General features: G+C 36.6%; 1 protein-coding gene across 8 annotated transcripts; it reads right to left on the bottom strand.

Annotated features, from left to right (window-relative positions):
- Positions 1–215: 215 nt before the first annotated feature.
- LOC18432827 (uncharacterized) lies at positions 216–10,769 on the bottom strand. 8 transcript variants are annotated; one of them, XM_020666379.2, is made up of 8 exons: positions 10,289–10,769; positions 8,976–9,667; positions 8,012–8,126; positions 4,644–5,209; positions 4,272–4,464; positions 3,305–3,369; positions 2,927–3,137; positions 216–840 (listed from the first exon to the last, which is right to left on the bottom strand). In XM_020666379.2, the coding sequence occupies exons 2-8, from the start codon at positions 8,999–9,001 to the stop codon at positions 484–486; spliced, it is 1,533 nt and encodes a 510-aa protein (XP_020522038.1). In that variant the 5' UTR covers positions 9,002–9,667; positions 10,289–10,769; the 3' UTR covers positions 216–483. The 8 variants fall into 8 exon arrangements, with proteins under 8 accessions (XP_020522038.1, XP_088727844.1, XP_020522037.1 ...); XM_088871718.1 differs by having other exon boundaries at positions 4,577–5,209; positions 8,976–9,664; XM_020666378.2 differs by having other exon boundaries at positions 8,976–9,664.
- Between the last annotated feature and the right edge of the window lie 2,788 nt (positions 10,770–13,557).

Below are 13,557 nucleotides of genomic sequence, written 5' to 3'. Positions count from 1 at the left end.
AGGCTGGTCATTCACAAGTCCAAAACTGTAATCTCATCATATATAAAAAGTAACACGATACTACTATTTTAAGGCATCTCAGTGAAAGGTTATTTAGTTTCACTAGATTAGAAATGTTGGAAATTTTAATCGAATTCAAGTCTAAGTTATGTAATTTCCATAAAGGATGTGAGATAATTTAGTTAATGCAAGCTAGCATAGAGAAACTGTTACAATTTTACAATCCGTATTTCTTTTTATCTATAAGCGAAATAATGTAATAAAAATTACAAATGTTACAGAGGATACGGCCCAGGGCCATAGCTAAGAGACCAAGTACAAAAATACATATACAAGGATTAAAAAAGCCTCACCTTTCCATGGAAAACCATTATGAAAATAATTCAGTTAAATAATTTAGACATAGTGGGAGACAATAATACAAAGGTCTGAGGCTAGCACTAGGATCTGGGTTGCATCTGGCAAAGAGAGAAATCTAACCACTCACAGTTTGGTTTTTTTCCTCGAATTCTGCTCCCAAGTTTCCACTTGCTTAATGGCATTAGCTTTCCTCCTCAGGAGTAACTGCAAGGCCGGGGGCTCAAAGGGAGGAGGAAGAATGCATGGCTCTGAATCACTTGGAACCTTTACAAATGACTCCTTCATGAACTTCTCATAATTTCCTTTTGCTGGGCAAGCCATGGACTCTGAGCAATATTGCACAGCTTTTTCAGGCACCGTTGGCTTGTATCTCAAGAGCTTTGAATACTCTGATAACAAGTGAAACATGTAATCATAGACATAAGCCATCTTCACATCCTCTAGTATGAAGCTGCTTGCTGTCTTCCCAATAGCTTGCGCCTGCAGCATAAAGAGTAAACAAAAATCATAAGACAGCAATCTCTCTCTTTCTCTCTCTCAGACTGACACACATTTACATGCACAAGTGCAAAGTAAAATTGTTGACCGTGGATTTCAGAAACTAATAAAAGAGAGGACCACTTGTGAAGACAATTTTCCAATGTGTAGCTTCTGGAAATTTGGCAGTCATAGAAAATACACAAAACCTACAGAAACTTTGACTTTTGGTGTTTGATTGAGAGAGAGAGAACACTCGGAATATCATATTACCAGCTGTGGCAATTAGAGAGTGGCCAACTTCGAGATTTATGGTGGCCTAGAACAACGGGGAAGTGGGATTAGGAATGTTTTGAGTTTCACGGCTTCTGTTGTATTTGCAAAAAAAATTATGGCCAAGGGGTTCTTGTCCTTTGCTAGGATTGCAGATGACAAAGAAAAAATAAATAAATAAATAAATAAATAAATAAATATATATATATATATATATATATATATATATATATATATGAAAAGTACGGTTTGTATAGAGCCTAGGCTCTAAACCAATGGTTTAAAAAACAGATCGGTGGCCCGCATTGAGCACCCCAAAAACCCATCCAGATCGGGGGATCGGCGATCTGGATCGGGAATCGGCCGAATCGGTCGGATTAAGCTATAAAAAAAATATAAAAAAATCATTCAAATTTATTATAAATATTGTTTTTTAATAATCCAATAAAAAAAGAAATTTGATAAAACAAGAAAGAACCTTTCATTTTTTTTTTATAAGAAAATTTTTTTTTTTATTGATAAGAAAAAAATTTGACAAAATGCGAAATTGATAAAAAAAACTTTCATTTTTTTTATAATAAAAAAATTTGACAAAAAGTGAAATTGATAAAAAAACCTTTCGTTTTTTTTATAAGAAATAAATTTGACCTCAAAAAAAAAAAATTGACAAAAAAAATATTTATAAGAAAAAAATTTGCCCCTACATGTAGAAAGAAAGTTATAACCAGTAAGCTACATGTTACTTAATAGTATTAGAAAGGCAAACAAAATATATAATATATTAATGTTTCAAGTTAATACCTTCACATTATCCCACATCGAAGAGGTAAAAGGACGTTGTAATGGATAAATATCTCTTTGCAGTTAACAAGGATAACGCGTGCGAAGTGAGGAGAGTCACATGATGAGGTGTGCGGACCTAAAAGTTAATATACTTTTTAAAATTTACAAAAATGCCCATTGACGAATCGGCGCGCCATGACGTCATGAATCGAAGAATAGGGAGAATCATGACGTCACATGACGATTTACGGTATGGAATCACCGGTTCTTCTCTAGAACCGGACGATTTCTGATATTGTAGTGGAACCGGTACGGGGTCTGCCGATTCTCGAGTCGAACTAGGTCCGGTTCGACTCGTCAAGTTTTCAAACCCTGCTCTAAACAATCAAATTAGAGCCTACCTTCAAATAGTATCAAGAAATGTTGTTTCAACACTAGAAAGCTTTGTGATAGCCTTAAAATATATTTTCATCTTTATTTATAAAGTTTAAAAGCTTCAAAAATAGCGTAGATCTATAGATCTATGAAAACTAGAAAATCTTGAAACTTGACGTTCCAAAAATGCATTACAAAATACACTATTTTCTCAAAACTTGAAATCCATTTTTTTCTCATGTCCATGCATCTTGATGTCGAGATAAATTTTTGAGGTAGGCTCTAATTTGATTGTTTAGAGCCTCGGCTCTATATAAACTTTTCGCATATATCAATGATCACTTTAATCATATTTCTTTTTTGGCAAACGGTAAACAACATTTCTAATTTTTCTACATGGAAAAATCCAAAACAAGCTCAAGGATCTTAAATGTTTTGAAGCCAGGTAACAGCAGTAATTTGAGTCAACCAATCTGAAGCGCCTACGATGGGGAACAGACAAGGAGACATTCATCAAACATAACAGAACCAAATCTCATAAACAACTTAAATACACTTCAAATCATACTTGAAAATATAAGAAAAGTAACAAACCAAGGGGGAAAAGAGTTTTAGATATGGGGATATATACATAGAGAGAGAGAGAGAGAGTTCCAACCTTTTGCTTGTGGGAGTTGCCCCAGTCCACAGCATACTTAATGGATCTGCATTTATCATCTCCTTTAATTGGCCAATAATGATGTGTGGGCATGAGAGCCCTGGTGACGAAGTCATAGTAGTGAGGTGTCACCAAAAGAGTTGGAGAATCACAAGCCAGAATATATTTCTCACTAACAGACCACGCTGACCCTTCGATGTATATTTTATATCTGAAAAAACTTGCAATTATAGTTAGAAATACACTCCATTTATTGATAGAATAATGCATAAAGAACAAGAGAACAAAGCAATTACAATTAGAAATACACTCCATTTATTGATAAAATAATGCATAAAGAACAAGAGAACAAATCAAGCTACAAAAATTATTATCCACCTGTGAGTGCACTGGTTTGCTAAGTTGGACTCCTTGTATCCCTGCTGGGACTCTTTTATCCAGTCCTATAAGCCATTAACAAAGTTGATACAGATATTTCAGGAAAAACATCAACACAAAGTAGAATATTGTCAATAAGAGAAACCTTAATATTGGTGAACAGGGACTAGTTATAAAACCATACAGAACATTTCATAGGCATTAAATGATAAAAGGATAGGTCCAGAGAGTAATTGTTACCTTTCCAAACAAAGGAACGATGTTGAAGGGGTAATAGTTGTTGAATCTGATAATAGTAGCTACTCTAGAATTCATGGAAACGACACAGTTTCCATAGTCATTTGCCAATGAGAAGGCTATTCCGGCATTAAAGGCTGGAGACACTTATAGTCATTTTCTTTTCATAGGTAGGTATTATTCAAGGATTGCCATAAGAAAAGTGGATGTTTGGTTTAGCAGATCATCAAAGCCACTTTAATGAACCACTAGTCCAATACTTGTAGAACCGGACATGATGCCAAATCAATGAGGCTGTTGGGCTCTTGAAACAGTTAAGGCTAGTTTGGATTGGGCTCCATTTATTTTTAGGAACAATTTATTTGGTATATATAATATATAGTTTGCTTGATCCCTGTCTTTGGCCATGTGGTCGTACAGGAATAATAGAAGGTGTTGTGAACAGTGACCAGCACATGTACACCATAATGGAATGTTCATTTGGTTTGTAAAAGAAGGTGACCCCTAGTCTCAGTCGTTTTGTCATCACTTCTGTCTCTCTGTACTTGTGCCATCTATTGACTTAATGAGAATGCTCATGTCACAATTCTAACTGAGATGACAGAATTCAAAAGTCAATTGGGAAAAAAAAGAAAAACCCAAGTCTTAGAATTCCCCAACAAGGTCAAAGAAAAATTCAAGTAGGATGTGATTTGTAAAAGGAAACGATATTATTGTAGCTCGTGGATACCTGCACATAGACACGAGCATTCCAATCTTGAGTCTCTGTAACATTGCATTTGAGAAGGTCCTTCCTGGTATCAGCTACATATGGGTTCCCTTTCCAGTAAGCAGTTGGATCCCTGTTCATCCATTTGATCTTTTTGTTGCCATCATCCAAGTCCTTCAATAAGGCCTCCCATGGCTCAATGTTTATCTCAGGCCTGAAAATTGACACTACCATTAAATTTCACAGCCTATTGGAATATTAGAAGAAAATAAACACCAAGAATAAAAATCTGAGGAACAAAAGAGTCTGCATCTCAATATGGGTACTTGTCTTTTCGATTGAGAGCATTCATAAGAAGTGAGAATGCCAAGATAAAGAGAGCAAGACAGATACCAGCCCCAAAATGACCAGTCGGGGAAGACGATATCCAGTGAGTCCTTATCCCCGCAATAGCGGAACAAGGGTGGTGGCACTACACGGCCCCTGTAATCCCACCTCTTCACCACGGGCCAATCCACACAGTCAAACATCAAATCTAAATCAGGCACCCTCCCTGAATATCTCCTAAATAGCTGAAGCATACCCCATATCGTAAAATCATCTCTACATTGATATGCCTTGGCATATCTCTCCACATAAACTTTCCCATCAATAACGAGAAGCCTAAAAGTTGCCGTTCTCCTTGCTCTTTCTACCATCTCTTGTGTGATGCCTGTGCCTTTCCATGGCTTGAGGTCTTCGTGGATCCATCGAAAATAGTCCGGACAAGTGGAGGTTGGTGGGTCCAGGTTTTGAATGGAAGGAAACGGAGGCCATGGGAGAGATGAACAGTTTGTGTTGATGGGCGTGCAGTTTAGGGGTCTTTCAGGAAGAGGAGGTCTGGGTTTTTGGGGGGATTTGTATACCGATGGTTTGGATCTTGCTGCTAGTTCTTTGGCGCCCTTTGCGCTTAAAGTAGACTGCAAAACCATAAATAAGGGTGAGGTTTGTATAAGGTGCCACCCTTTTACCATTGATGTAAGTCGCACATCAAAACTATGTTGAAAATGCAGATTTGGTGTCAAGGCGTTGGAATGATATGAAAATTTAATGTTATGGCAATTATAAATTTAAAGTTTCAATGATGATCAAGTAGATCTATAAACACTTAAAAATCTTAAAAAATGGACGGTTGAGATAATGTGTTAGAAGATAAACTATTTATAGCACTAAAAATCCCTTTGTTTTTTCATGCCTATGGATCTCGAAGTCAAGTGCACCTTATCCCTACATAAGGTTGAGACCTTAAACAAGCATTTTCCTAAATAAAATGAATCAAAAAATTAAATATAGACCTCTAAGTTGTACAAACATATGATCAATAAATAAATCAAAAGAGTTTTGGACGATTTTCACTTTTTTTTCATTCTTTAATAGGAATTTGGAAGTTAATTGCCGATTAGCACACGAGACTTCAAAAAATTTGTAAGAGTGAAAACCGCCTAATCTATATTACTCAAAACATAAAAAGCTCTACATCTCTCATATATTAGTAGGACAATCTCTTGTAGAGTTTAGAACTCATTTTTGACCTTTCAGGGAGATTTTAATATAGAAACCAAAAGATTAGAAATTGAAAATTATTTTTCATTTAATTCATAGGCCATCTTATCCGAATTTAATGCATTTGGAATAATATCATTTAATTATATAACTTTTTTTAACAATTTGTAGTTATTTATAAATAAAATTGTCTAAAAATTTATTAAAAGATAACTTTATAATGATAGGAAAAAAAATAAAATAAAATAAAAAAACAAAAACAAATAATAATAAGCTATAATGAGTAAATCAAAACATGCTATTTGCAGGCTGTCATATGAATCACTAGTGTCTCTCCGTCAAAGGCCAAGATCACCTTTGGCTGTCATTATATTTGAAACACCATTTTCCCATCTCTATCCCGGGTCGTATAAAGAAAGGCAGTGCATTGCCTAATAAAGTAATAAGAAAAGTCATTTGGGATATATTCTTCTTTCCATGTAACAAGGAGCAATGTTTGGTTTAGGTTAGGCCATACAAAAAACTTCGTCAAAAAAGCCAATAGTCGAATGACTACATAACCTTTCTCTTTATAGAATGAAGTACTTGGGTCGTGGTGGTAGCACCCGACACTCTAGTCATCATGTAGTTTTTTTTCTCACTACTAATACTACCCCACTAATACTTTCAAAAAATAAATTTCAAAAAAATGAGTAAGGCCTGTCTTCCTCACTGAATTGCTCAAAAAAAAAAATAATAAAAGATAACCCAACAGAAAGAGGAAAATTAGTAATTGTTGTTCTTTTATGCGACATTTTCCATTTGGTGAACTTTAGTTTAATAAATCAAACTAAAATACTAAATGCTTTTCTTAAAAGAGTTAAATATATAAGTGTGATGACCAAAAAATTAAACATTACATTTTTTTTTTTTTTTGTAGTTCAGTATTAGGAATCAAACTTGAGAAATAGCACAACTAAGTTTCAGCTGCGAACCACTCGAACCCAAGCCCGATTTCTAGGGTGGGCAATCCATTTAGCTTCTAATCCTATAGAAGGTAAGATGAAAACTGATGGATAACTTTATGATGGAAGAAGGAAAAATTAGCCCCTCCCTTTTTAGTTTAAAGATATTCTACTCCTTCAAGAGTATATTGTCCATTACTCCCTCGATAAAACCCCACCTAGGATTAATTTTAGGACCCCAATTTTTTGGGGATATAACCTTTTTAATGCACAAATTAACTTCAATAAAAAAAATTTAATTGCACCCTCTAAACACTTGAAAAAAAATAATGTCGAAGATGAGATTTAGAAAATAAGATTTAAGTATTCAAAAACTTAAATTCTTTTTTTTTTTTCTTTCGAGAATAATCAACCGGTGATTCTTAGGTAACTCCTAAAATTTCGGACTGAAAAAATCCTCCTAATTGTGTCATCTAACCTTGTAGAGATAAACTATGCTCCCAAGGCACAAAGAACATAGTGTATACATGCTCTTTATTGCTTTTGTCTTTTCAAAAAAAGTAAGTGGCCTGGAGCCCAAAACCGCTCGATTCTGTTTATACACGAGTCGCGATCCTTCCTCTCCCCGTCTCTCTCTTCCTCCTTTGCTTATTACATATTTTTTATGGTTGCCCTAGCAAAGAAATTTTAGGCTCTTCTTCCAAAACCCGTACAGATTCATAAATTCCCATCGGAGCAAACATGCGGCGTCTTTTACGGAGTTGTATTCAAGTTCTAACATCAAACCCTAAGAAGAAAAATAAAGAAAATAAAGGATAAGGTTGCTACAAGGCCTAGGTTTTTATGGAAACAAAATAAGCTCACCTCAAATTCTCATTTGGAAAGCACTTTTGGCATAGAAATCTTCATGATAGTTCTAAATCAATTTTCAACACTGACAAAAAAAAATTTGAAAACTCAAAAAAATGACACAGATTATATGAACGCTTATTTTTAGGGCAAGGTAGATGGTCTATACTCTTTGTTATAATATACACTACTTTTACAACTTGAAATTCTAAATTTTTTACAGCCATAATGTTTACGTCGAGATGATCGATGTAAAGGTTTTTCGACGCTTAAATTGCAATTTACAATTTGACATGAGGCTTTCCTCAAACTGCTTTCCAAAAAGAATGCTGAACTATGCGACGTGTATTACACAAACAGCCATGATACACCATCTGCACTACTCATACGCAACAACGGATGGTGGATATGAGTTGGGGAACTTACAACATCGATCCAGCGAGCGGAGATGATGGCCCCAATAAATAACGCGAGTAGGAAGAGGAGCGAGGTCCTGCTTGCGGTGCCATTCAATGCCCGCGCCATCTTCCCTGCAACTCTCCTGCCATCACACTTCGACTTTTGAGAGAGAAACAGATCCTGCCTACTTAAATCCTTACATTACAGAGAGACTTCCCAATCAGTTTCTTACATTCAAGAGAGAGAAAGAGTTCCTACCCAATATAATGAAATGCCTTTTAGAGAGAGACTTAAAAGTGAAAAGAGAATTCAGAATGAAGAGCCTTAAGAAAGAGGAGTTCCTCTTTCTAAAAATTTCAATATAGTTTCTCTATTTATAAATTAGGTGCCCTTTGTGTAGAGCTTAGGCTCTAAAGAATCAAATTAGAGCCTACTTTCCAACAGTATTAGAGCCTACTTTCAAACTGTATGGAGAAATGTGGTTTTAATATTGGAATCTTTGTGATATAATTAAAATATATTTTTATCTTTATTAATAAAGTTTAAAACTTAAAAAATAATGCAAAAGATTGATAGATATATAGAAAATTTGAAAATCTTTAAATTTGATGGCTAAAAAATGCTACAAAATACACTATTTTCAAAACTTGAAATCTAGTTTTTCTCATGTCCATGCATCTTGATGTCCATGCATCTTGACATCGAGACGATCAATTTGAGAATATTAAGCATCAAAACAACCTCTTCTAGTAAAATTCTTTATGTATGCTCTAATTTGATTATTTAGAGCCTTGGCTCTATATAAACTTTTCCCTTAAAAATTTTAAAATAGGTGTGATAAAAAAATGTGCTGGACGAATTGGAGTGAAAATATGTACCAAGACCAATGGAGTGAAAAAACTTCCACCTACCTAATCACGTCAAATCGGTATGGAAAAATATGCTCACATAAAATAAAATAAAATAAAAACCAGCATTTTTTAGATTTTACCTGCACAAAGAAGACTTAACTTCCATCCAGTCTTTCACGAATGGCGATCCCCGGACCAATCTCTTCTGTGCTTCTTGTGCTTATTTTTCCGGCGACTTTTAGCCAGCTGGAACTCAGCGATAATCCAGTCACTGAAACTCCAGACTTTGCAATATCACTACATTTCGGAGCGAATTTCAGCTGGAAATTGGTGATAATAGGAACACAGTTTCCGTTCAGTCATTGGGATCTAATGTAATTAGGGTTTGGAGATATCTGAACTTCTTAGAGATGAGTCGTTCTAAAGAAGAGATTCAAAGAGAGAAAAATGTACAGAGAAATGAAAAGGAAAATAAGCTAGCAGATCTTGAAGAAAGAGAGAAGCTAAGGACAAAACTAGGGAATAAGAGAGAGAAAATCATATAAGATTTTGGAGATAAATAATCGATAGATGAGAGAGAAAGTAGCTAAGTAGAACTTGGAATACAGAGTAGCAAACCTGATCGCACCCTAACTTACGAAGGAGAGTTAGAGAGAGAGAGTACAGCAAGAATTGAGAGTTAGAGAGAGAAAGGACAGCAAGAATTTGAGAGTTAGAGAGAGAAAGGAGAGCTAGAATTCCGTGACAACTTTGAACTTATCTCCTGCAATTCATTTGATCAGTGTTATTCATTTTGCCCTTCCGAAAAAGCCCGTCCTCGATTCATCCGCTGCTATATTTAAATCATTAAATCCATTGGATTTTTCCCATGAATTAAGAAAAGAACTATATAGATTATAAAAGCACTAGCACAAGCTCTCATTAATCACACCAAAAGCAACAAGCTTTGATTTCCCTTTTTCTTCGAAATCTCTCATAAATCATAGCAAATATCCATTAAAAAAATAATTTTTGCATAATTTCTACAAATTTTTACGCAAATCAATTTCCAGTTCTGGCTATATCACGCTATTTTCTCATAATAAATTAAAATTTCAGGCTAGAAAGACTTGTAAATTCCTTTGTTTTTCGCCAAGCTAGCTCGTCCCGGCTCTTGTGAACATTTTTTTATTTTTTCTGCGATTTGTTTTCTGTTTCAGTTGTCTGAAAAAGAACTTCTCTATACTCTATCCGCTATTTTTCTGGAATTTTTTCCTTTCATCGAGAGATCTCTAAATCATCATCGTCATGACTGGTAAATGGAAAAAATTAATCCCAGAAAATAAATTTTCCAGTAAAAAACATGAGATTAAACCTCAAAGATCAGTAAAGTTAAAATGATTAATGGCTTTAAGGCGATTGCTGTTGTTTTAGAGAAGAAAAGTAATTGACGAACTTGGATTGACAGCAGTACCTGTATTTCACCGCTTTCCCTCTCAAAGAGATTTGAGATTGAACCACTACTGCATCAAAAGTTGCGTAGAACCAGAGCTGCTTCCTTTCTCTCTCTAAAAATCAGTCTTATCTATCTAAAAGTCACGATTACAGTCTTCCCTGCTTCTCCCTCTCTCTCACTCTCACAGATACAGAAGCGGCCCTTCTCTCTTTCATCAAACCTCTCTCTTCTCTATCCTCTCCATGTAATCTGAGTTCACCTCCTCGCCCTTTCTAGGTGTCAAGCTTTATGCCTGCATCCTCGTACAATTGTCCAATCCCCTCTCGTCTCTCTCTAAACCCTCCCAACCCCCTGTTCTCTCTCTCTAAAACCTCACAAAGGCATAAACCCACAGTTTCTCTCTCCTCTGTTCCAATTAAAACTTCTCTCTCCCTGTATTAAATTTGTGTCCGCCGTTAAAAATCCTCTCCCTCTTCTTCCCTCCGTCCCTCTGAATTTCATCCCTTGATCTACGCTCTGGTACGTTTACTTTTGTCGCCCCTGTCCACATCAGTTCACAGGATTTCAATGAAATGACAAAGGTATCCACTGTCACTGTGCGTTCACAATCTTTGTACGGCCTGCTAGTTCTCCTATTCATATTCCATTCAATTCCGTTCAATAATGTCCTCGTATTCATCTTGGCAGATTGGGCAACTTAATCAAAGGATCGGTGAGGTTTGTATATGATTTGGTAAAGAAGTTAGGGTACACCCTAGTCATGGCGTTGTGGTTTTTATTCTCACAAGCCCACCTCATTAGCCCACCTCATTAATATTATCCATATGTACCCAGATTTGATACAAAATTTTATTCAGATCTGGATTCAAATTTCATATCCAATTTTTAGATCCATGTTCAGATTCAAAATTGTGGTTTCGGATCTGGATCGAATAAATTTTCAGCCCCATAAGATGTAAACCAGTCTCAAAAAGATCGAACCGGGCTGATCAACTGGTCCTGGGTTGGTTTCGAGTTACAGTTTCGAGTAACTTGGAACAAGGCTCAGGGCTAATTAACGAGTCAAGACGGTCAAGTAAAAAAATATTATTTAAAATGGGTCAAAAAACCCAAAAAGTATGGAAAAAATGTAGATTTTATGTAGATTTTATTATATTAACTTTTTAAAAAATAAAAGTAAAACAATTTTTTATATAAATTAATATATGAAGATTAGGGAGATATTTTGAAATACATTAATTCAATGGAGGGAGTTACAAAGTGCACTTAACATTGGCAAATAGTAATGAGAGTGACGAGGGAGCTCATGGTACTCTAGTGTCTTGCTATCTGGATTCATAGGGTTCACTTTGCCAAAACTTTGAGTAAGCCTTGGTGGAGTTTGTAGTGCGGCAGTTGTGCCCCCTCGCCAGTCGAGAATATTTCTCATGGTACGCCCTTGGCCAAAGTCTCATACGCTCATCCACTTTTCATATTCTCCTCACGCTGGCCTATTTTATAGCCCTCAACAGCTTCAATATTGTTGTCACCCTTAATAACCTGCTTATGGTGTTGACTACTACTATATCTCTCCCTTGCCAAGTAGCTGCTGCACCTCGATTTCTGGATTTCCACCCGAACCAATCTCAGTGCATCATCTACCTCTACATCGGGCTTTGTATCATGTTGTGCCCCTTCACAATCCTCCATGACTGACTCTTACCATTCTTTTCCATTGCCCATATGTCTCCTCATGATCTTGATCTTCATCTTCGTCCTCAATGTACTCCTCACAGTTGGTGTCCATGTCCTCTATCATGTCTCATTCATTAGGTGCTGCAATGTCCCCATTATCATCTATATTGGCAATTACACTCTAAGGAAATCCTTGTCTAATACTACGGTCCTTTGCAATGCCAACTTATCGGTAGGGTCCTTTTAGAAGATATAACGAGGTTGATGGGCATGTAGTCAGTGGAGTCTTCTTTATCTATCTCTCTCTCAATTTCAAGGTATAGTGGATGTGCACTAGGTTATACAACTGGTTGGGTGCCTCGATCTCGCCTCAGGTCTCGATGTGAAGACCCCGACTGCTGAGATTTGGACGCGTAGTGGCCCCGGTCTTGAGATCGCTCTCTCAAAAACCACGACGCGCGTAGGGGATATGTCACGACTCAACCCCTGACCCCTACCGTACCTTACTGGAGGGTGACTGAATGCGGGATCGCGACTGGAAGTCGCGAACGTCACTCAGGTGGGAGTGGATCAGCGCATAAAACAGGCGGAATAAAGAGTAAACCACGAAATAAAACTAAAATTCATCATCAAACATATATTAATTCAAAAAGCAAAGTCATTTTCATTAACTATCATGCTCCAAACTCCCTTTACAAGTAGTTTAAGGCACTAGTGGCCTACAAGGTACAAGGTAAACAAAAACCAAACAGTGCAGTGGCGTAGCCACCAAACACCTACTATAGCAAGCTTCTAAAAATCCCTTCTTCAAACTTTAAGCTTCGAGCGCCCCAACACTCGGACAGTTGCCCTCTCACTTGGGCCATAACTATCACTCTACAAGAATGAAAATGAGCAGAACGAGCTAATAGCCCAGTAAATAGATCTACACCATTGCATTCCAGTCTATAAACGATAACAGTAAGTAACAGTGTTCACCATTCACATAGGTATGACGAAAAATTTCCATTATTCATGCCCTTCAGTACTTTAACCATACAATAATAAATTCAGTTCAATTATCAGAAACATGCAGTGCTTAAGTCATCAATCATTTCATCCTTAGCAGGACAGTAAGGCCAACAATTCACAATTTCACACAATAGAAGCTAGAAGAACCTACTCCTGAAGTAGAAGTTCCATTGATCAGGCTAAGCTAATCTTGTAGCTTGGAACCTCTACTCACGTTCAGGATGGAAGACAATGACAAATGGGTGTCCCACTTCGTAGTGCCCTCACACATACACACACATCCTCAGCGCGCTTTGGGGTTTTGATAGGCAGAAGCCTTGCAAGACACGACCCTCCCATAAGCCCTTTCAGTGAGAGGGTGTTACACTACCATTGGGTGACGCAATGCATAGTATCAATAAAGAGTGCCAATAAAGATTTGAGGGGAGCGACCCACCCTGTTGTTCATTTTCACCACCTACCCTAGTCCTATCATTGGGGTCGGGGCACAATCAGTAATTGCCAACATGACAGTATCACAGTATATCACAGTATAAAGCAATATCATAGTACCCACTACTAATGGGTGTCCCATTGCGTAGTGGTCAGTATTAGTATCAGTT

This window comes from Amborella trichopoda, chromosome 7 (assembly GCF_054954075.1).
Source record: "Amborella trichopoda isolate Santa Cruz 75 chromosome 7, AtrichopodaSantaCruz75HAP2 v2.0, whole genome shotgun sequence".
Classification (NCBI taxonomy): domain Eukaryota; kingdom Viridiplantae; phylum Streptophyta; class Magnoliopsida; order Amborellales; family Amborellaceae; genus Amborella; species Amborella trichopoda.
Note: the sequence above shows the minus strand (reverse complement) of the source record. Positions and strands in the feature narration are given on the sequence as shown.